Here is a 25,409-nt window from a genome sequence, read left to right as displayed (position 1 = left end):
GTAGCATCTGCTTCATATGTGTCTTTTAATGAAATTAGCCTTTCAGACATCTATTAGGCCTGCTAAAAATAGAAGAATTTGGGAAATTCTGACCCTGCCCTTCTTGGAAGATTCCTTTTTAGGAAAATATCATTGTCTGGTTTCAACATGGAAGAACAAAAGCTGTCTGCATTCCATACTGATCAAGATGTCAGTACATCTAATTGTAATTTTTGGATAAGACAAAAAAAACCCAAAAAAACTCCCCCAAAACAACAGACTACTTTCTTTTCACAGAACTTACCTTCCTGTGAATTTCAGCATGGAGACTGTAAATTCAGCTTATTTTGACATCTGTGTGGTAGCCCCCACTGGCAATTCTGAGATCTGCTCATCGACCTTGCTGGGCCATCTTTGTTGAACATAATGCAATCCAGAGCAGTACCAGGGATTTTCTGCACTGTGGATCAGTTCGCTGTCATTCACAAAACAAGAGAAAACTGCCTGTGTGCAGCTAGGAGTTAATTGGTAGATGTTGTCCCTGTGTCACTTACATTACACTGCCTTGTATTATGACCTGAATATCCTTTAGGAAAATATTGGATTTGCAAGAAACTTAGCGAGTAGCTCAAATTCAAGCTGTTTATAATTCAGGCTAGAGAAGCAGAGTAACAGACATGCTCTCCATCACAGCTAAGGCTGAAAAGTCATTTGTTCAAAGGTTTGCATATATACACACATATATGTGTGTATATATCTATATCTCTACTTGATTTCTCTTAAGTAATATTAATTTTGTGTTGGCAGTTCTGGAATTTTGTTATCATGTCCTTGAGGAAAAAGAGTGTGCCAAAAGTGAAGAAACATTAACTACTTCCCCGTATCCATAAAAACATGTAAACAAACATGCTGATTTTTATTGTTAATTAACTTCTCATACTGTGAAATAATGTTTGATCTTTCCAGAAAGATGCTAGTTTTCACTAAGGTTTAGGTATGTTGACTGTCCTTTACAAACTGAGCAGGATGTTGTTTTATCTTTTTTTTCAATGTGATAAAATATAAGGTATCAGTCCTTCCCTATTTGATTTTTTTTCCTGCTTTTCAAGTGCCCGGGTCTAAAGGTAAGTGTCAGGAATTCCCACTTTTTACCTCTGCACTCTTAGGAGTTTACTGATGCTGCAGTGGTGAAAGCCATATGTTTTTCACAGGGGGTGGTGTTCCAGTTTGCTCTCTTTAGTCAGCTTGGCTGTAACTGTTATTTTACTTTTTGGATGAGAACATTTTCAGGTGGTCTGACAGCCTCAGCATTGTTTCTCCTTTTAAAGAAGATATGAAATTGAAGTTCCTGCAGTGTTTTTCTCTATGAGCTTGTGACAGGAATGAAACCCCTTCAGTGATCAAAATGTAGTGTCAGTGGAATTTCTGAGATGCTTTCCTTTACTTGACATCAACAGAAAAAGATAGTGAGAGTACACATATATCAGATTGCACATTCTTGTAGTTGCCTTGTGATTTATGCTGTATTTGAGAGAAAAACCTGTCTTTGCTCTTAGATGTGAGATCTCTGAGAGCTGCTACTGGGTAGCTCAACTCACAAGTCAGTTCCTATTTTGACTTGCTTGTAGTGAGACTCTTCTTGTGGACTATTACTTTAGAAGTAGAACAATTCATTAGCTATATACTGAGTTCTCTGACATGTATAGGTTTCTACTTCAACTTCCTGTTTTAGTTATTTGGATTTTTTGTTTTCAGAATTCTACCATCTAAACTGAAGTAAACTTACGTCCTTATATGCTGATTATAAAAAAATACAGAGTATTAACCTAAGACGGTCAGCATTGCAACATGTAAATTCTTAGCATCTCTTGTGGTAGGGTTTATGGATTTTACAGTTTGAATAAAACTGTTAACTATATGTCACAAAAAAAGCCATATAATACAAAGAGAACTGCATCTCTTCACTTTTCAATTACTGACTTAGCAAACAGGTAAAGAAATAATACCAACAACATGCGTTGTGCATAGATTTCAGAGCATTTTCATCAACAACAAAAATAATGCTAGTAATAATAACAAAAATCCCAGTGGCATTTCTGTTGTGTTTCTAGCATATGTTCCTGTTTCTAATTTTTAGATTGCATATTTCTGTATTCAGCCTGAAGAATTACATACTTACATACTGGACATCTGAATTTCTTGTAGTTCAAGGGTTCTGATGAAAACTTTGCACCTTTTATGCAGATGTGCATGCTCATGTTTGTGCAACACATCCTTGTGGTCTAAAGTGCATGTTTATTTCAGTTTCAAGGATCTGCCTGTCTGAAAAGCCAAGAGTCAATAAATGATACATCTTCTAGTGATTCTGTAGCATCTTGAATTCAATACCATTTAAAATCAATGCAGCTTACACTGCATTTTTTTAGTTTCTATGGTTTAATATTAATGATCATCTCTATTGCACCTTGACTAGGGTATTAAATACTAAAAATCTGGATCATTTCAGTGGTATGTTGTGGTGGTTTTTTTTCTAGTCTAGTCTTAATTTTTTTCTCGCTAACTTCAGGACAAAGTTTGAAATTAAAACATTGTTCTCAAGATGCTGAGAAGTAGCAGTACATATACAAATTTAGTAAGATAATTGAGGAAAAGGAGTTAATAGTAATTCCTCCTGATAGAGCTGGGAGAATGAATTTGTGACACTTGCATCTGTCCACTACCTGAACACTCTTACATAGTTATTCTTAAATTAAGTATAAAGTTGCTAGAGTACTGTAACTTTTTGTTGTGTTTCCTGCCCAGTTGTTGTGGGGCAGGGGAAAGTTCCAAAGTTTGTGAGTGCTGGCCTTTCAGGCACTCAGTTTCATGGTTTCTCACACAAACCTGTAGTTTCCAGCCAGCATAAAAAGACCGGGAGAGCAGCTCAGACTTTTCCCACAGGCTTTATTATCATCCGTGAAGGGGTCAGGCTACAAATCCAAAGATGGGGGATCACACATGTACTTTTATAGGGTTTGGGGGGATCACAAGTAAACCAGTGGAAAACAGGGTAAACACATTTTGGCCAACTACATTATCTTTCTTTGTTTGGGGCAACCAATTATAAAGAACCAAACCTAACCAATAATATTCTAAAAAGATAAGAAGAAGAGCTTACATTTTTTTCTAACATGAGCCATTCTAAACAAGTAGTTTTTCTTATCTCAAAGGAGGTTCCAGGGGGCCCTCACAGGGATGTCCACAGAAGGAGTTGTCTCCTCTACAGAGTACTGTGTTAATTTCATGTGGAATTTAGGTATTTCTGTTTCTATTTTGCTGTGAAATGCCCTGTTCCAATTCAAGACCCATTATTTTTATTTATCCATTCCTAAGTAAGAATTTTACCACACTTGTTGGATGCTATTTCATGTAGTATAGGAACAGAATATTTGCCTACAGTTGGTGCTGAGCTAATAATGTTTAAAGTGTGCATTTTAAGTTTACTTGATGACCAGGCTGTAGGCAGTCAGTGGACTAAAGTGCAACAGTTGATTTTCAACCTAGTTTAAGCTGAAAGACATCCTGATTATGTGCTTTGCTCTATGATGAAAACCAAAGTACAGTTAGTGGAAATGATTTCTTATTTTACATCAAGAGTTTTTACCTGAACTAAAATGCAAATGGTGTGTTTACTTCAATGAGATATCATCATGTGGCTTCACATCTCTGAAGGCGTTTCTGAAATGGCCTAGTGACATAAAATGTTAACTCTGCCTGATTTTATTTTCTTCTACTATCACAGTAAAACCAATAAAATAGATTGCAAATTCCATCCTCTTCTGCTTCTGTATCAAACCCTTTGGATGAGACAGCCTTCAGTTTCACTTTACATTGAAAATGGATGAAGTGTCACCATTATCCTTTACACTGTCTCCTGAGATAATCGGTGCCATATGACTTAGGAATGTTGCACTGTCAGAGGAATTTTCACATCAGTAGACTAGATCTGTGTTGAGAAATGCTCTGTAAAACCTTAGGTATCACTGTGGTTTGGAGGGGGATATGTCCAATTTAAAGGCAAAAGTTTAAGGCCATTTTATGAAGCCAAGTGCTTTGTAGGAGAAGTGCCAATATTATTGCTTCTTTCTTGCAACAAGAAGTACTGGTAGCTGGAAACAACGTGTTCCTTATTCAGAAAAAGAAAGTAAAGACTTAGTTTATGATTCTGGGTATTGTAAATAAATTATTAACCTGAACCTTTCCTTGAGAAGGAAGAAGGCAAGTATGAGGAATGAGATCTTATGGAATTCATGAAATTGATGAGAAAACAGGGATAGGGAAAAATAAGCAGCTCATTGAATAATTTTTTAGTGTTTCTAGTGTGGATGTAGTAAACAATGTGCAAAGTATGTCTGGAGTGAGAATTCAGTGGCCTAATATATAAGAAGATCAAAATTTGTATTGAAAATACTTGATCAGTAAACCAGAGAAAACACCAAGTCTTATGTATATGATCTACAGAAGCTGTTTTCCTGGGAGCATTCAGCTGCACCCATGGAACAGTATTGGGTTAGTGTACAGGAATGTAGGGGTTATGAATATTGGTATATATTAGTGTATACTATATTAGCTGTTTCATAGCTGAGATTCTTTCAAAACTGTTATTTTCCTGCAAGTTTATAATAGGCTCTTATTAATGTCAGCTTTCAAATACTTGCACCAGAAAATTAAATTTGTCTTGTTTCGGTACATCCAGAGTTATACAAAATTTGTGAACTACTTTCATTCCTTTGCAACTACTGGGTCATAAACTTGGATTAGTTTTATAGGATTTGCTATATGCGTTGACAGATGTGATATATGATGACGCTTTATCTTTTATTGCTTACACATACTAGTTATTTGGAAAGGATGGGGGCAGTTCCTATTAACCACAAGATGGGATTTCAGTTGCTTACCCAAGTGTCTCTCATTCATTCATTCATTTGCTATCAGTTATAGCAGATATATTGCTTCTTCAAGCCTGTCACACCAATAAATCATTTCAGAGTGCATGCATTTGTACAGTGCCAAAGTGTACCATGAATTTTAAAGGAAATCTTCTATTTTTCTTTTCAATCAGATGAGCAACGTGAAGAGACTACGGCCACGGCTCAGTGCTATTCTTTTTAAGCTTCAGTTTGAGGAGCAGGTGAGCAACATCAAACCTGACATCATGGCTGTCAGTGCTGCCTGTGAAGAGATAAAGAAGAGTAAAGGCTTTAGCAAGCTGTTGGAACTAGTATTACTAATGGGAAACTACATGAATGCAGGTTCTCGGAATGCACAGACCTTTGGATATAATCTCAGCTCGCTATGCAAAGTGAGTTCTAAAATGTCCATGTTGACTATTACATTCACTCTTTTTTGTTTTGATTATGCTACATAAATACTCTGATTTTGAGTTTCTCCTTCAGTTAATTATTTCCCTACTATTTTTTTCCTTATTACTGGCATTAGTTGATAGTTTGAACAGTACAGCTAATACATGAATAGTAATCTTAAAACTGGTTTGCATTTAATCACTTCTAAATGATTCCATTTTGAGGGAATGATAAAAAGCCTAAACTAAATAAGATTATATAAGGACCTCATCACTGTGTTCATGGTAGTTTTGTAATTGTATCATGTCTGAGCACTTCTAAGACATCTATCACATATTAGTATGTTTTAATGCAGTTATGTTTTCTTTTGGACATGAATTTACTCCTTATGTTATTTTCTCCTTATGTTGCTCAGTTTCATCAGTTTCTTGCTTCTTCTGATTTTTCTTAAATTTTCACTCAACTTTTGTATAAAATACATACAAGAAGGTGTTTAATTTTCTCAGTGTTAGTTTATAATCCATTCTAATGCTAATCACCTTTCCCATATTTAGTGTTGTTATTTTTTTCCTGCGCTCTCTGAGAGGCTACCAAACAATCTTCAGAATGCACATAGAGCTCCTGCAAGGAAGGAATTATTTTAAATTTTTAAGTACTCTTTGTCTTTCTGTTTATTTATCCTTTTGCACAAGAGAAAACACAGTATGTTGACTTCTGCATTCATGAAACTAATCACCCTTATTCTGCCATATTTCAGAAGAATTCTTTCACTGAATGTTGAATGTGATACCTATGACATAAATATTCATAAGGAATAAGTTATATTCTTTCCCTCATCTAAAGTAAGCATTAAGCATGAGTCATCCACCTAGAGCTGATACGTTGTAGATTGTTTGAGTTAAAAATGCAACTTTTTGAGAAACATATTCAGAAAGAAGATACTAAAGATTCTTTCTCCAATTATGTATATTTACTTAAGTATGATTTTACAAGAATCTGTCCTAGGTCTGGTTATATTCTCTGTACTTTTAGTGCACAAGACAAAAAATATATTTATGAAAATAATGTGAAGGTAAATTATATAAGCAAATTGCAGAGTAGGATCAAAAGTCAGAATTTATCTTGGAGAAATGACTTATTAAGACCTAGAATAGGAAGATTTTGAGGATAACCGTTGAGTACTAGATATAGGAGAGAGAATTGATGTATATAGATAATGAAAGCATGGAATGAATGAATGTGTTAGTTCTTCTGCATCAGAGAGTAGCCATGAGTAATCTCAGAAGAGAGATAAGATATTGATATGCTAATACTCAATCATTCACTAAATACTGATGAATTAAAATTATATGTATGTTTGTAACACATACAAGTTAATATTTATAGCTAACTTTTTTATGTATCACAGTATATTACATGTACCACAGTGTCATATTGCAGAATTTTTTTGTGGTGTTATTGAGACATCTTTCACTGAGATTCCCAATACAATAGAAGTAACATATTTTATAACATTTCATACAGTAAGGATCCTATAATATATTTTTTGGCTTTGATATATATGTGTTCCACTTCCTGTTTATTTGGAAAACTGTGTTTCACATTGTTATTAATCCACTTTTTTGAAGTAAAACATTCATGCTTTGGGAGAGTATATCTCAGCATAGTAGCATTTTAGTCTTTGAAAATAAACAGACTTTTTAGAGCTAATTATGAAATATCAATGCTGTAGTAAGGACTTTGTGCCTTGATATTCAGATGGACAAGTCTTTGTGGAATTGTGACAGCCCTTTTTATAATCATCTTTCCTTTGTGCCTACATGCTTGTATACTATTCATTTTTTTAATGTAGAAATGCTATTTTTTTATGTAGAAATAGTTCTTGAGTAGTGAAGAAACACTTCCCTATGTGATGTCATTTTCTATTAATAAAAATGTCTTTGATTTAAAAGAACATTTCAGTTGAAAGACTCTAACAGAAGTGTTTGTCAGCTGTCAGTTGTTCGTGTTGTTACACAAGCAGTGCAAGTTTTAAAGGTTTTTTTCCAGGCTTGAAAATAATTTTATATGTATAAATAGTCCAGAAAGAAAGGTTTACGCTTAGGAATTCTTGAAGGCAGTGCTTTTAAACACTGAGATCTCTGAACTCTTATTTACTGTATTGAGAACTGATAACAAGAACTTGTGCACGTTGAGGTTGTGTAGCTTCCACTACATAAGTATTTTTAGGCTAGAGTTACTTTCATTTATAAAGAAATAAATCATGTTATGCACTGGATATGTGCTTTATGTATACCTAGATTTTGCTGATTTAATTTAGATTTTTCTTTTTTACACTGTAATGTGCTTATTCACAATTTTGTAAATATTCCTGTATTGTTAAAATAATTACATTTTAAAAAGAAATATTTGTATTGTTTTTGAATACTGAACACAAATATTGTGTAGAATGAAAAAATACTTAGTGTGAGCTTTCTAGAAAATTCTAGGAAGGGGGGAAATAAAACAGCCCATTGCTGTCTTTAAAAAAACGTACTACTCTAAAAAAAGTTTGTTCTTTCCTTTCTTGGTAGAATAATTACTAATATGTGTCACTTATTAAAATGGCCAGAAATAAAATTTTTCTCTGTGTTTTTGCATTTCTTTTTTTTCCCCCACCCAGCTGAAGGACACAAAGTCAGCAGACCAAAAAACAACGTTGCTCCATTTTCTGGTAGAAGTGTGTGAAGAAAGCTATCAGGATGTCTTGAATTTTGTTGAGGATTTTCAGCATTTGGATAAAGCTAGTAAAGGTTTGTGTAACTAACTAAAAGTTTTGATTTTGACACATTACAGTGACTTGTGTATAAGATGATGCTTATTTTTTACGAACAATATTTTAAAAACAAGATATTAATAGTCAATATCACAGATCAGTAATTTGAGCTGCTGTGAACGGTCTTGAAGATACTTACTGTTTGGCCCTCTAACATTTACTACAGGACTTCCCATTATATGTCTTCTAACGTTATCTCCTAGATACATTTTCCATACCGGATTTCTTTTAAAAGTTCTTTTCTGTTACCAGATCTTAATTCCAGTCTTTGATCTTTTATACAGTAAGTGTTTCACTCACTGTCTTCTAATTCAGACATGTAGAAAGGCTGTCATGGCATCACTTTATTTTAATTTTTTTTCAAAACATGGAACAGTTTTGTCTTCCCTACATATATCTTTTTATGCAACAGTGACATTGGAAGTCTGGAAGAATTTGTAGTTTCATCATGCTATACAGAATATGGAAAATCCCTGTATAAGCACCAACAGAGTTTTTTGAAATTAATTTCTTAGTTATAAATGCCATTTCCTCATTTTGTCAGTTTAAGTAATTTAAACAAAGCACAGAGGTAGAAATTGATGCTACCTTAGCACTGTCCTACTCTGGCAGAAAAAAATTATTGGATGGGCTCAGTTAAAAATTTTTTAGTTTTTGTCACATTGGGAAATATCACAGTTTATCTATAATGCTTTGTAGAATGTGACTCTCATGCCTCAGACAGTCTCCCTGCCACAAATTACAGCTTTGCAAAACCTGCCTCTGATAGAGGACTTGAGATAGCGATCACTTACATAGAGTTCACTTTCTGGTTCTTAAAACTTCCAGTTTTACTCGGTATACTATAACCCTGCAAAAGTTTAGTTATTTTTAAATAGCTGTCATTTGCTTCAAGCTTTAACCTAACTTTTTTTTGTTTGTTTGTTTGTTTTTGTTTTTGTTTATACTGGTAATAGATACAGTTTCTGCGTATATTAATTTGGTGTGTTTGGCATTATTTTCCATGTTAACTGGCTACTGATTTATTTTTTTTTATCACTATTATGTCAGTCTCTGTATTGTGGTTGAGGTTTTTTTATCCTTATTAGAAGGCAGTATTTTCAGTGTAGATAATTGTCTTATATCACACTGCTGACTGCTTTTGGGAAAAATTCTGAGCTCTAAATCACTGACCATTCAGAGAGTAGCCAGAAAAATTACCAGTTTGCCCAGGCTTTCTGTTCTGTTCTAGGCATCTGGTTGAGTCTTTGATCTCAGTATGAGGTAGGATGGAAATCAATGATCATGTTTTCAAGTTTATATATTGAATTTACTACAGTATATTATGAGATGCATTTTGCATTTCAGTTTTACTGTATGAAAAAGACAAAGGCTTAGGATATCTTTAACAGATTAATGTATCAGTGTGTTTGTTTATACTTGTTTCCCTACCTGCAAAACTCCATTCTGTTTTTGAAAGACTCCTGGTGCACTGGAATTTTGGAAAGCCCAGCAAATCACCAAAACTGTAACTCGAGGAGTTTTTTTAAACCTTTTAGTACTTCTGCAAAAGTGCATTTTTATTACGCAAGTTGATTTAATATGCACTGACTTTTATACAGTAAATTTTTAATGAAGTGGCTATTTTTGCTTGAGCTTAGTAGAAGGTCAGTTGAAAAGAAATCTGTGAATCTCTTCAGTCAAATCCACTGTTATGGTCTCATATATTACTGATATGCTGATAAAATCTAACAAGTTGACTGAGAGAGATGGGAAATCATAGCAGATATTACAGCAGATATTACAAGCCATCATTACGACTACTAGGAACAGTGATAGAGGGTAAGTCATCAAAAATCTTTTAAATAGTCAAATATGTGTATTCCAGAAAAAAAAGCACTTGCTTTGGTGGAAGAGAACTTTGATATTGAGGCTTAGAGGACTTCCTCCACTTTAAGATATTGTAATTTAGGGTTTAGTAGGAATAATCCATCCTGATTTGCATTTCTGGGCGGCAATTAACACTTCCAGTAAATCTGGAAAACCACTGGATCCGAATGTTGTGTCTAAGGGTTACAGGCTGATAGCAGAGAGGGGAGGAAGTCAGCTTTGGTTTTTCCTGTCATCCAATAGAAAGATTCTATTTGCACATATTCTATGTTGTTCCTCAGAGTTGTTGGGTGAAGAAACAACATCGCTCTTTTCTGCTTTTCTGTCATATTAATATGTTGTTTGATTTTTCCTGAACTGTAGAAGTAGTATTTTGTTTTAGTAGTAGTTTTTAAATCCTCTTCTCTAGCTTTTGTCCTGGCAAAGGTTGGGGCCTTGTGCAGGAGATGGAATTATGTTCCCTTCATGGTTTTACTGAAGTTTGTTTTCTGAAGTAATTTCTAAAAATACATTCCAAGAATAGATCAATGAAGTTGGATAAGAATATTCTATTCTCCTATACCTTTGGTGTGAGCTGGTCTTTACTGAGCTGGTTTTATTACCTGGCTGTATATTCATGTCTTCAGATACAATATTTTCATATTTTTATCTGGCATAAAAGTATTATTTGCAGGTGTCCTGTAAATTATAAATCAAAATCAACGTGGTATAAAGATGTGTACATGCCATTTGAACAATATTAACAGAAAACCTGAAGCTGAACATACATATTTATACATAAAAATGGAACTACACTGTGCACTTGTTAGTTTTGGCTTGATCATCTCCAAGCAATTGTTGAGTTTTCTACAGGTTTCTCAAAACAAATTACTAAAAAGGGGTTTTTTTTGGAATCCTTCCTTGACATGACTGTTCATGTATCAGCCAGCCTATACATGTCTTGTGTTTATTTTGTTTCATACTTGCACATTCTTAAAACTTCTCTCTCAAGATATTTCTTATTCAAAATGGTGAACATTAGAATGTTACAATGTTCAGCAACTCATTTTCTTTTTATACTTTTCTGAAGAAACATTCATGCTTCTTGAATTTCATTAAACATTGTCCAGTGATCATACAGTAAGCTGTTAAAATAGCTTGTTAGGCTTGAAGTGTGGTAACAAGTGACTGCACCAAGTTAATGGTGAAGGTAACATATTTTGTAGTATTTTATAAATGATTGAATATTCACAGTAGGTAAATTAATTGTTGCAGGAAAAAATAATTTTTAAAATCCAGCTTTGAGAGGCAAATGGTAAGGAACATATGACCTGTGCAGTTGAAGCTAGCTTCAGGGTATTTAAGGTATTTAATTTGTGGTTTTGGTTTTTTCCATTGTAAGCTAAAGTTTTAGTTTTTACTTTTGTAATACTAGAAGTAGATTTAATTCACTGTTACAGTACATGAATTAAAGATACCTTTTTACTTTGAAGTACAACAAATCCTATTTTCTAAGTGCTCTTAGATCAGCAGGAGGAAGTTTCATTGCAGCTAATGAGCTTAACAGATATGACAGTTCCTGAAGATTTATATAATTAAAGCTGTCTTTTCTTTTAAACATAATTACTTTCATGCTTTTCTGTTAGTATTCCAGACAAGAAACATTTTGGTAATTCAGTACAATTTACTAATTTCATATTTTATGGTATTATAAAGATTTATATTGTGTTTGTTCAGGCTGCTGTTTTACTTGATTGACTCTAATTTACACAGACCTTACAGGTAACAGTGTAGCAAGTCTTTCGTATTGTAATAACACTATAAAGCTGCAGATTTTCCTTGCTCTAAAAGACATTAACTCATCACAGCTTTAGAAGTAATGTATCCACTTTCTCCTTTTTGAAACTTCATTTGTTTTTTTAATAGATAATTAATTTCACTTCAAAGTAAAAAAAAAGCTAGGAACTAAATTGAAAATGTGAAATTTAAACTATATTCATGAAAAGTGGGACACCCCCACCTATAAAACTTAAAAATATTAGGGCAGCATGAAAGAAAAGTAGTAATATATATGCCATAAGAATTCTATATGTCATAAGGAATGGGTGTTTTTCTTATTAGAGAATTTCTAAGTTAACAATAAATTTCTCAGTACTATTGGATATATTTATGTTATGCATTGCTTGGGTTTTGATTTGGATCACAAATTCACAGGCTCTTATTTTCAGGCCATCAAGGTTATACACTCTGTAGGGCAAAAATGTGAATATCTGCTAAAATACAAAAGATATCAAATGCCCTACACAGAAATCAATTTCAAGAGGAACCTTAAAATGGTGGAAAAGACAAATAAAAAAAAAGAAGCTGAATGCACTGTGCAGATGTATAGACTCTTGAAGGTGAGAGAGCTTCATTAAAGCTAATTTTAATGAGTAGGAAGGTGCTGAAAGTGCATTTAGATATACATGTAGACATGTATCTTGCTGCCTTTATACATCACAGAGTTAGATCTTAGAATGACAATATTGGGTAAAAGACTGATAAATGTGGCCACTTGTAAACTTTTATTTTTAACTGTACTAGACTGATAGTCATTGCCATTCCATGTTAATAGTTCATTCTGAATCATTATTAACCACTCTCACTGCATATTCAAAACAGTTAAGTTATTGACAATCATACCCTAAATTATCCGCGAGTATACAACACCTGCAGTCAGCTCACCACTTTGTGGTCCCCAAGGAAGCTGGTGGTGAGGCTCGAGAACTCTTCAGCAAGGGAAGCTGCAGCTGATGCAAGGGTCTTCTTTCTGCTCTCTCCTCTGAATTTAATTTCTTCTTTTATAAGATGGTTTTGTCTCTTGACAGATCTTGGTCTACCACTGTACCATACCACTGTGTGCTGTGCAACACTGGGGGACCTTGAACCCTGTGCTCGGGGCAGGTGCCGTATCCTGCTGCTTGGCCATTTTTTCCTGCTTGCCTAAGCAGCTGTTTCTTTCTTTCAGTGATGAATGACTGACAAACAGTGAATTGTCATTCAGGTGTTTCTCTTTTCAACTGTTTCCCATATTTTCAATTTTTGAGCTTAAACTATACATTATTAAAAGAGATGTGGTGTCAGACTGCATTTCTCCCAGGAGGTTCTTGAAGTTTATAACAAGTCCAGCAGGCCAGGGTTCTTGTGGAGGTAGTATAGGGCATCATCTCTGTAAGATCTGAGGCCTAATACTACTGATGATAATATTATTACTGGTGAACTGGGTACAAATAATGCTTCCACATCTTTACCAATTAAACTACATTAGCATGCTCATATTTGAATTTGAAAACAGGAAACAAAAATGCTGCTTAGCTGCTTTTCTTCATGTGTGCAGCTGAAATTTACTCTGGCTATAGACAGAAAAGTCTGAGTGCTAGAGAGCCAGTGGCATTGTCAGAGGTTTGGGAAAAAAAAAATCTCAAAAAGAGTTTTGTATGCACCTTAGGCACACACAGAAGAAGAAGAAAAGGGAGAATAAGGGCAAGAAAGCCAGAAAATGGCTGTAGAGACAAGGCAAATCATTATTTTGGGAGAAAAAAAAGTGTAAATACTGTATTTTCAGTGCCGTGTGACACTGAGTATATCCAAGTAGATCTTATGCTACTGTTAATGGTATTTCAGACCTTTGCTGATGCTTGTGAGAAACACTCAATAATTTTCTTCTGCAATATTTCTTTGCTAGTGCTCCAAATTCACCTGAAAATATGGGTGAGTTTTATCTTGTTGGTTATTGGGTTATTTTGGGCTATGTTTTGTCATTTAACTTCACTTTTAAATGCCACATTTATAATATGATGACAGTTTTAGAGAATTATTCATTAGGCTTAATCAGTCCAATGTGATTTTCAAATGGAAAAACTAATAGTATATTTCCAGATTATTTTTAATAATATTGTATAATTTTTTGTATCAGGCTAGAGGTCAGTTTGTCACTATCACTCTCTCAGAATAAAGAGGTCATAATAACACAAGGGAAGCAAAATACCTGTAGGCAAGAGGAGGTGCATCATGATTCGGTTGGCACATAAGATGTCAGAAATATCAACTGATGCAAAAAGTAACAACAGGTTTGCAGCAATAAAAATGAGAGAGCATGCAAGTGTTGCTTCACTTTGGTGAATTATTTCTCGTATTTAAGATAAAACAACTGTAGTTTCAAAGCTAGATTAAATATTGTTTTTATTTTTAAGCAAGAATAATGATCTGGGGATGGGAGAGAGGGGAGTGAAAATTCTCCACAGAATTTTTTTGAAAGAAAAAAAAAATCAGAGTACTGTATTCTCATACTGTAAATACCAGTTTCATATTCTGCATCCTGAGATAACTGAGACAAAGCTAGTATTTTAGTAAGTGCTTTTTTTACCAAGTTTTACTGTGGCTGTAGTAATGTGCTACTATAGAATATTCAAGAAACTGAAAAAGAATGATTTGAGCACTTTCATGTCTCTTTATCTGACTTTATAGATATGAAGGTTTATAGAGGAAAGAATAATCCTACACAGAGAGAGGTTAATGAGAGTAGCACAAAATAAAAATGAATTTATTGGTAGCTTTGGTTATTAATTTTTTCTTTTTTTTTCAATCCCATAAAATTATGTTGACTTCAGTAAATCACTTGATATTATATACAATGGGAGAATATTCATGAGAATATTCTCTATAAGTAGAAGAAACAAAATACTGTTTTAAAAGGAACATGGTAAAAAAACCCCGTGGTTTTATACCAATGAGCATGTCTGACATAGGGTTAGATATTTTGCCAGATGAGAGGGGTATTGTGTTGTTATCACCGAGTGATCCTAAGGAAGCAGAATAAAAGTAATGAAAATCAATAGCATGAAGTACAAGATCAGGCAGCTTGATACTGTAATAAGGGCTTTGGTCAAGAAAAAAAAGGATATTTTCTTGTAAGTTAATCAGATAAGGTATTCCCAGAATAACTGGAGAAATTGTAATGCAAAAATTAAAGGGCTGGTGAGTCATCACCTTAAACACTGTGCAGAAATATTTGAAAACAGAAGGAGGTGAAGAGGCTTCCAGAATAATGTGATACTAGAAAACCAGATTCAGAAGAGAAAGCCCTAAGAACGAAGGTGTTTTAGCCACGAAAAGCATATGGCAGGAAATCTAATTTTTGCTTATAAAAATAGCAGGAGCCATTCTGGAAGAGGGCTGTGAGAGCTTAGGGGGTATGAGTGGGTGTAAGAAGGAGATTGTTTAGGCACATATGCACTGTGTTCAGCAAACAACTTGGCTTTGTGGACTCACTAACATTCAAAACCCCAGGGTTCGACTTTGTTTTTTAACTAGAGTTTGAGTTGTGTATTTCAGTTTGGCTTGGGTTTATTTCTGAATCCTTCCAGGATTAGGGGTTAAAGTTAAGGAGTTTTTTTCCATTTTCTGCCATTCTTATATGTCCCTTCAGATTTTATACCGTGTCTTTCAGAGACACACAAGAAAAGGTTGGCAATTATTTTATATGATCTTCTTTTGGAAGAGCTGGTTATATTTGGAGGTTTGATTTTTTTAAAATCTGTTTTCACTAAACTGAAAGCTGCGAATAGTACCAAACTTAATAGCAGCATATTGTGATCTAGCCTTTATTTGAGGCTATCAGCAGAAATATAGTCTTAAAGCAAAGTATATCTAATAGTTATACACTGCTGAAATCAAAGGCATGCTGAAATCTTAAGTTCAAGAACGACCTAAGATAATGACAGAGGGGAAAAAACCTCTTGAGGACAAAACAGAGGTATAAAGATTCTTGATTAAATATGTAAATGTTCAGTGTAAAAAAACCCCAAAAGCTGAAGTACTAGAGTGAAAAACTGACTTTCCTGGAAGCAAGAGCTTGAAAATATCTTCTACAGCACCTGTTAATCAGCTCTAGGCAATGAGTTATTTTGCTGGGTTTCCCATCTGTGTGAAAGAGTGTAGCTGTTACTCAGTTGCTACCTGCAGTTGCTGTAGAGGATTATTTCTGGTGGGTTGAGCTTTTGTATTGTTTTTAAAGCAGTGTTCCTTGCCAGCTCTCATAATTTTGATACTATGTACTATATGTACATGTCACATTAATTTATACTATGAGCTCTTTATGCAAGATAAATGGTCTTGTGAAGAGTCCAGTCAGTAGTTAAATTAGGCACAAGTTGTATTCTGTGTTTCTTAGCATCTTCAGTGATTTAAAATGTGTGCCTAACCCTCTGGTGCTTCTCATGAGAGCGGAAGTATGACTTTCTATTAAAATTAGGTTTGTTTCTGTGGCCAGTGAAGACTGAAACACGTCTTAGTCAACATAGTCAGCTTCTTCTATTTTAGCTATGCTCCTGAAACAAAGCAGTTTTTAAACTTCTGAAGCCAACTGACCTAACTGGTGATGATTTTGGCTTACCTATTGCTGAGGCAAAATGTACATGTCTAACATACATTTGGGAAACTATTTTTTGATTAAACAGGAGCTTTTAAAAATGGTGATTATAAAGCAATTTATCACATTGCCATGGATCATTTTATAATTGTCATAACTCTTCTGCTATGAATGGGATAGAAGTTGTTATGCAGCATTTTATTCTGGTCATTTTGGGACTCTGTCAGACTTTGATCAGAGAAGGATGTGTTTATTCTATGTATTTTGTTTTCTCTCACATAACTATATAGTGAAAGAAATTGTAGGTCCACTACAGGTCCTACTATCATCATAGGGACACAGACTTTCTCCAAGGAGGTCTTATTTTTGAGGTGAAGATGAAAGTAACTATATCTTTCCAAATATTTACAGTATATTATGAATTAATTAAATAATTAGAAAAAAAACATTAGACTAGGTGTTCCTACATCTTCATGTGTTGCTCCTATCAAATTTAAAGAAATGTTAAGTTGATTTAATAAATCATAAGTAAATTTTATCCAATGGCAATAATATAGATCTAAGATAGAATGCATACTAACTATCCTCAGATTACTCTGGTCATCTTGATATTTCAATTAACTATTTACAGATCAGGCATTCAATTTTACATGCATTGCTTCAAGTAGATGAAAGTTATATATCTTTTCCTGGCAAAGAAAATTTACACTTTTTCTTCATCCTTCTGTAAATCACTAATATTTCAGCTCCACTGCTTGCTTTTTCCCAAGTCCTTGTGTTGCTCTGTTGTACCCTCTTAAATGCTTGGCAAGCACTTTTGCTCCAACAAATTCTGTTGGTTTTTTTACCATACATAGTGCTTTTAAACTAGAGAATTGAGGTTTAGGTTTCATGCATAGGTGTTTAACAGACCCATTTTCTGTGTTTGAGAATCTTATTTTCTTCATGATCTTTCTTAAAAAATGTTTGCATTTTCTGTTTTAACAGAATGAGATGGAGAAAAGCTTTGTGGATCTTAGAATATCTTGTAAACTTGTCCTTTGATTAATCAGAAAACACAGATTGGCGTATGTATATCTCAGGTTACTTAAAACAGCATTAATTGCAATGCAAAACCTTGGGCATAAAAACAAATGAAAATACAACATTCAAATAGCATGAATCCAGTGAGACTAAGGAATCTGCATAAGTGAGGAGAGCTGAACATTGTAGAGTGACCTCCTCATTTTGCATTGTAATTTACAAATGTAGGGTGTTGACATGGGTAAGGTTTTAATTCTTGCATTTTGAAAACAATGTCTTTTGTTTAGTGTGTTAACAGAATGAATGTTCTGTATTTTTAGTCTCAGCAGAAAACCTGGAGAAGAGCCTCAAGCACATGGAGAGGCAACTTCAACAGCTTGAGAAGGATTTGCAGACTTTTCCAGCTCCCGAAGATAAGCACGATAAGTTTGTAGCAAAAATGTCAATATCCTTAAGAGCACTCTTAAAATCCAAACAAATGAAAAATCCCCAAGTATTTTAACTGCATTGCTTAAAATTTTTAATATCTTTTCATGACTTCCGTCTAGTTTGTAGCATGTATTTTTGAAAAAAATAACTTGTTTTTCCTCTCAAAAACTATATACATGAGCAGTCCAACTAAAGGATTCCTCTGCAGTGGAATGAATGAGGAAAAAAAATGCTTACTGTTGACTTTTACACTGTTTATTTCTTAACTGAATTTCTTAACTTAGTGAAAAGAAGTTGTAATATGAATGTTAAGCACTCTAGTGTTACATGGTATTTTTGTCAGTCTCTTAGAAAAATATGTCTGTCACCCTGCGTCTCTTTGTTTTCTAGTGTATGCATTACCATTGTGAATGTTTTTGTAGTGCAACCACAGAATTAGAATGGTTCTGTGATTTCAGAAATGAGATTCATAGCCCATGAAAACTATTTTCTGGTGTTACTTTTGCCAAAATTCTTTCTCTCACTATTTATTCCAAATCATGCAGGCAATTTCACTGCCTATCTCTCATAAAAACACCTTGTGACATGAAGATAATTAATTAAACTGGAAAAAAAAGACACTCTTTCACTTAAACCTCTCTAGAAAATTTTGGCCATATATGCTTGGCACCAAGACTAATCTGGAAGCAGAAATATGAGCAGACATGTTTAAATTTGCTCTGCAGGCATGGTTAGGTAGTTACCTAGCTGAGAGACTGCTTTGTTATGTACAAAGGCTGGGAGACTCAGCACACAGTCCTCTTGATTTATCTCATCCTGTTACACGAGCCAGGGCAAGTGACCCCAAAGCCAAGTGTGTGTACTGGTTCTTCCTGTGTGTGGGCCAGTTCTCCATTAGATGCATTGCAACCCAAGTGTCTGTAGCTTAGCTTCAGGCCTCTGCCCACTCTGGGTTATCTTAACCTTCCAGTGTCATTACTAATTTTTTGTAAGGTTGGGCATTTTGTTGTTGAGCTTGTTCTGTTTATCGTTTGTGGTGAAGCCTTTTTTTCCCAGCTCAATGTGTTTTTGGGAACTAAGTTGCAGCCCACCAGCATGATGTCTCTACAGTATGAAATATAAGTTTGCTCCTGAAGAAAACTGACAGCATAATAGGAGAACTGGGAGATGGGTCCTGAAGGCAAGGGATTTATTATTGCCAGGAAGTTAAAGGAAAATATATCCATGAGAGCTTTTGGCAAATATTGCTAGGACTTACAAAATCTGTGCTTTGTTTGGAAAATTATATGTAGTCTGGGAAGTTAGGAATGGGAAGCACTTTATGAAAAAGGATGGGCCCTTCTTTATCTGTTAGGACAGGACAGGACAGGACAGGACAGGGTAGGACAGGATAGGATAGGATAGGACAGGACAGGACAGGACAGGACAGGACAGGACAGGATAGGATAGGATAGGATAGGATAGGCTAGGCTATTTCAGTTGGAAGGACATCAAGCATCTACTTCAAAATAGTCATGATGCAGGCTCTCCAAATACCCTCTAACTTTTTGCATTTTTTATCTAATGACTAGATTTTGAAGGAACAGATAGTATACAGTTTTCCTTAGATATATACTTACTAAAAAAAAAAGAGAAGAACTAAATTAGCAAAATTCAGTTGAGAATGAGTGACTCCTCTAAAAAATCTAAGGAGAGCAAGAGAAAAGTGGATAAATAAAGATGTAATTTATATACATTATATGCTAATACCAAACATCTGAAATCCAAAAATGGTTATGTAGGATGCCTCATTTCCCTTTGTGTTACTGACATTTTGGATATTTATGAAACTTCCTGGCAGAAGTGAGTGGAATACTCTGATACAAAGTTATATATTGTATTTAAGACAGAGTAAGTAGGCAGACCTAGCAATAAACAGCATAAACTTTTTCAGAGATAGAAATTCCATCCCCATACATGAAGACCATTAGGGCAGTTTACTGATCCCTTAAAAAGGATAAGTGATCATTTTAGGAAATGCAAAGGAGGATCTACACTTCGTCTTTTTCAGGCATCTCAAAAGCTCTAATCTTGCCAGAGAAGACATGGATTATCAATGTCTGTCAATAAGATAAGTCATAACCCTAAAGTTAAATTTATTCTTTGCACCAGTTTTCTCTAAGGAGAACTTAAGTTGACCCTACTGCGTAATATTTTAAATGGAAGGATGATGTTAAATGAAGGAATCTGTAGAATTCCTTTTCTTAATATAAAATAAATAGCAATAAATCCCTAGGAGTAAACAGTGATCACAAAACACTTGAAAAAAAATCAAAATTAACTAGAATATAAACTCAATGGACTACAGATTCTTACATGAACTAAGCTAGCTGAAGGCACAAAGGAATCATACAACTGAGGAATCGTAGAATAATTTGGCTTGGAAGCAATTTCAAGGATCATCTGGTTTCAACCCCTCTTGCTATAGGCAGGAACACCTTTCACTAGACCAGGTCAAAGCTGAAAAAAAGCCCACAAGTTTTTTTAGAAGGGCTACAAGGAGGATCTGCAAGTCAGGTTCTCTACCAAGAAAACTGATGAAGACTAAATACAAAATGAGCATGAAAAATTGGAGATAAAATGTGATGGAGGAGAGTCATTGTGTGCTTCGTAAAGAGAAACCATACTTTGAGGGTCTATTGCAGCAGGCAAATAAAGGTAAGAAGTCAGTAGAACATAACTGAATTTCCATCCATATTTCAACGTGTTTTAACAAAGACATGTAAGGAAAGAAATTTCTTACATTGAAAAGTGGTTTGATTACTATTCTTTTGGGATTAATATCTTTGAAAAAGATGCTCATGCCAAAGGGAGATACTGGCAGATGCTGACAAAGCAGCAAGTGATCTGCAGTGATTATGGACTAATAGATCTGAAGGAGAAACACTGTATTAGAAAAACTGGGAGCAAATCAAGTTGAGAACAAGCGAAAAACATTAACAACAAGATAATTAAAAATCAGCAATACTCTTACATCATCAGTTCTTCCATTACCTCGTCTCCAAAAGTGTAGTATATATCTACTGATGTTGCAGAGGATGGTGGCAATAAGCAGCAACTGGCAATAGGTTATGCAGAAGGAATGTTTTAGTAGAGTAATACTCTGATGGTGGAAAGTAAAAAAAAGTTGAGAAAATACAGTAGAAATACTTGTAATTTTGTATCCCATACAGAAGGAAAGAGAGAAATATATTCTTTGTGTCTTTAAATAACCATGGGTTCATCCCATGTGAAATGCTGTCCATCAGGTTAAAATATACTAACAGAAATGTTTTCATGGACAACAGACTGAAAATTAAACTGAAAATATGAATGTGAAAATGTGAATGAATTTCGTATAGGGCTTAGAGAGGTGGCTAAAAATTGTATGTCAAGTACTATGAAACACAGTAGCCCAGAGGCAGCTTTAGCTCAGAAGACCGACTAACGTACAGGCCTGCTAGAAACTGAATACTACATCACTTGAATTATATATTTGCCAAGTTTCCTTTCCTCCTTGTTTTCCCTAATTGTTGGGTATTGATTACTGTCAGAAACAGGCAAAATAAATATTTGGTCTTAGAATAAATCAGTACAGGTAGAACCAACTGTTAAGATCTGATTAGTGACCTAAGACCCTATGCTGAAGTCAATACTTCACATCTTTAACAGTAAATGGGGGTGGGTAGGGGGAAAGGAAGAGAGGTGTAAAGCAGGAGATAGTCCCCACACTTGGATCCAGTGGCATGCTGTTAGTCTTTCTTCACCTTGGGGTTTTTGTGGTAGTGTGTCCTGAGGTGGTTCAAAATTTAAAACTATTTCACTATTTATACATTTTAGCAAACAAATGAATTAATGCTCATAATAACACAGTTCTCTTACTGTTAATCCCATGCTCAGTCTTTCTCTTTGTTTGAGTTGGTGTGTTTCTTGGTTCAGTGGGTTGTGATCTTCCCCTGACAGAAGTACCTCCTACCCAACTGGAGCTGATTTCAGCACAGTTGCCAGGTTGGCTTTCCTTGTGGAACAGAAATTCTGCATTCTTTATGTCCATTATCAACGATCTATTCTCCTCCAGCTTGTTACCTTCCCCTAGGTCTGAGATAATACCTGGACAATAATGCCACCTTTATCTTATCTTGAGGTCCTGTCACAGTGGCCTAATTAGTAGTCCCTAGGAGGCATATTTGGGGAGGGGCATCTTCAGTGGTCACAGTTGCCCATCTATCCCCTAACTTGGGGTGAACTATGTTTGACCAGAGATATGTGTGTGAGCAGTTGCTTCTTTACAGTTTGCCACAGTGGGAATTGTTGTCTGGATGCCTTAACCAGGATGTGCCATGCAGATCTCACCTCTGCCAAGTTAGAAACATCCTGTCACTCCCTTCTGTGCTTATCTCATGGCAATGTCCTTCTGTGGCCTAAAGAGTGTTTGAGACAGGCAGCTCTGCTCTTTAGTTCCTGCAGCAGCCATACTACATATTTCATTGTATTGGACTATTCAAATACAATATTTTGAACACTAAATATTATTAACAGAAGTAGTTTACCCTCACCTACTACCTGACCCAGCAGACAGACAGCAATTTCTAAACAGCATAGTTGCATATGGTTTCTAGTTGTGTCTGTGAACATACTCATTAAAGCAGCTCACTTTTAGAAAAACAGGAACTTCAATAAATTACGAAGCAGAAAAGGTTTGATGTAAAGGTTAGATAATCTTGCACAGCATGATGAAACCTTACTTTTATTCCTATAACAAGGAAATCTGAATGGTGATGTCTTGAAAAGCATGTGGCTCATAAAAAGAAGTCAGCAGGAAGTCTTAAAAAGGAAAGATAGTGCTTTGTAGAAAATAATTTTTCATCCTGAATACAATTAAGCTTCATGGACAAGCAGGCTGCTACATCCTGTCACTAAATATCACAACCCAAAGCCCCCTAATGAACTGATTAGCATTCTTGTTTCTTTAGGAAGTCAGAGACATGCACAGTTGGTTCACTTTCTTATTGACAAAGTCTGTAATTATGAATATTTCTCCTATATATTAGATTGTGTTAATTTGTGAGCCATCATGTGTATGCTAGCTGGAAAGAAATAGTTATTATCACAATTCTTCTGTTTTCTTTAATTAGGCAAGTCAAAGAATATTGAATTTATATTGATCTAACATATTAAATCCATCGAGCGAAATGTTCCATAAAAAGCACAGTGAAAAAAATACTTGTATTTTCAAAATAAAAATTTAGTGGGTTTATGGAGAGTATTTAAATTGCATATTAAAAGTTTAATTAAGTGATTTAGTCAACGTGCTCTTTATCAGTACAACTCCCATCTTCTGATTTTCCAAGCAGCAGCTGAGAAAGTTTGAGCTTACTGATAAAAGTAGTGTTGATGGTGTTCTTTTCAGAAACTTATGAAACTAATATTTGAGAGACAATCAGTTGATTGCTGCCTTTCATCTAGGAAAAAAGACCTTTCTTTTGATAAATTAGCTGTTCCTTTGCCATTTAATTTGATTTGTTGACACTGCAGAATGGGGAGGAAGAAACAGCACTTAAATGAATCAGAGCCTTCACTACCAAATGAGGTAGAAGGAGCCCATTTCAACAGCAGGGAAGGGCCTACTTGCTGCCTCCAAACTGTTGGTTACTTAACTGACCTCAGAGTCTGAAGTTCCCCCTGTGCAACATAAACTGAATCTGTAAGATGTCCTTGCATCCTAAGGACTTTGTAGTTCTGAGCTCTTCAGATAAAAAAAGGTTGTGTGCTGCTCTTTGGTAGAGGGTCAAGATGTTAACTATGTGGACAGGTGACAGGTAATGAGATAGGGCTTTTTCAACCAATGTAAATTTAAGTCTCTTAATTCTTTTATTATCTGGTCTGGACTTAAGGCATGTATTATAGCTAGCACTGGTTTTACTTTTAATATATGATGCATACACAGTGGATGCAGCAGCTTTGTGTGATACAAATACCTGCCAATTCATTTCAGCATTATAGCACAGAGATAAGTAGGAGTGAATCAAAGGAAAGGTATTACTTGACAAGTACTCTTCAGAAGGTACTAATTAAAAAATCTAAGCATTTCTATCTGTTTCTTCAACTATTACATTCAGATGCAGAGTTTCTCTGTTGAACCTTGGTATACATATATAAAATGAAGTCTCTTTGACATGTATTTTTCAGACAATTGTAATTATTTTCCCAAAATGTGGGAAATCCTTAACAGAGTCCTACAGCATTCACTGCTCTTCCTCTTAGTAGAAAGTCATTTGTTGAAATGGTTTGAAGTGACCTCAAAGTCTTTTTGCATCAGTCTTCAAAAGGTTTGGCAAGTTTTGTGGAAACTGTAGTCTTCTAGTATAATGGCGGTCTCAGTTCCCTTTTGAAGCTTCTGCTAAAATACGAGTGGTGAATATTGGGGTCTATTAAGGAAGTGCTTGGTAGAGATTAACGTTTTTCATTATATTTTCTAGGGTAACAGCTGCTTTTACTTGGCTTGATATGCTGCACTATATTAGTATTTTATGTACCACAATGTATTAAAACCAGTAGAAACTTCAGACAAGCAGTTCACTGTGAAAAGAGCTGCCAGAAAATGCAAGACCAAACAGCAGCTAGAAATTTTTCCACAGATCTTGTCTCAGCAGTGCAATGGTGTCCTGTTATATTAATTAGCAGAATGATGAATTAGTCCATGAAATAAAGCCACTTCAGAAAAAGTTAACAAATACCAAACTTCTTGATTTTGTTTTCTTCCCACCTATGTTGCAGTTTAGCTGTACTTCTGTCTTCATTCATCCAAAACCAATGAATTGTGTAGTTGATATTGTGTATGTATCAACCTGTTCATAATAATTGCAGTAGGGATTGCTGTACACAGTAGAATTCCCTGTTGTTTCCAGTTTAGCTAGGGTTGGCTAACAAAAGCCATATTTGAGGAGAAAAGGAAGAGGAGTCATTAAAAATACCTAAATTGAAACACAGTCTCAGCAGAATGCCAAGGGATATCCCATAATGCATCAGATAGAAAATAAAAATCTAAGGATTTGTCATGTCTGGCGTTAAAATACTAGATAGCAAAACATCTTGCCAGAATACTGTATTTGGTGTTTAAAATTTTGCATGAGATATTCAATGGGAGTCAGTTTTCAACAGTATAAAATTAACCAGCTTATATGGACTCTATTAACATAGCTGTAATTTTAGCTGTGTCTTGAGGAATATCACAGTTTTCTCTAACCTCCCCCACTCCCCAGGTTTACTTTTCAGGATATTTTCTAGAATTTACAAGATGAAGTACACATTTTACTGATAATTTAAACTTTTTTTTTTGCTTTCTGGAAAACTAAAAATACTGGGATGTTTAATATCTGGAATTTATATAAAGAGACAGCGAAACTAATTTATTTAATTTTCCTTTACCCTTCACTCTGTGGAAATAAGCACCCTCATAATTGCACAAAGCTATTTTTTTTATAAGATCTGTTAATAGTCAAAGAATCACAAATAATAAGTATCCTAAATTTTAGGATCAAAATTA

General features: G+C 34.8%; 1 protein-coding gene across 1 annotated transcript in view; it reads left to right on the top strand.

The window, feature by feature from the left end:
• DIAPH3 (diaphanous related formin 3) overlaps positions 1-25,409 on the top strand; it is a 203,592-nt gene that overhangs the window by 98,332 nt on the left and 79,851 nt on the right. The window contains exons 21-23 of the mRNA XM_062514786.1: positions 5,081-5,320; positions 7,984-8,113; positions 17,737-17,861. Coding sequence (XP_062370770.1) covers positions 5,081-5,320; positions 7,984-8,113; positions 17,737-17,861 — 495 coding nt within the window. The remainder of the gene's footprint in view (positions 1-5,080; positions 5,321-7,983; positions 8,114-17,736; positions 17,862-25,409) is intronic.

This window comes from Cinclus cinclus, chromosome 2 (genome assembly GCF_963662255.1).
Source record: "Cinclus cinclus chromosome 2, bCinCin1.1, whole genome shotgun sequence".
NCBI lineage: Eukaryota > Metazoa > Chordata > Aves > Passeriformes > Cinclidae > Cinclus > Cinclus cinclus.
This window is presented reverse-complemented; position numbering and strand designations above follow the sequence as displayed.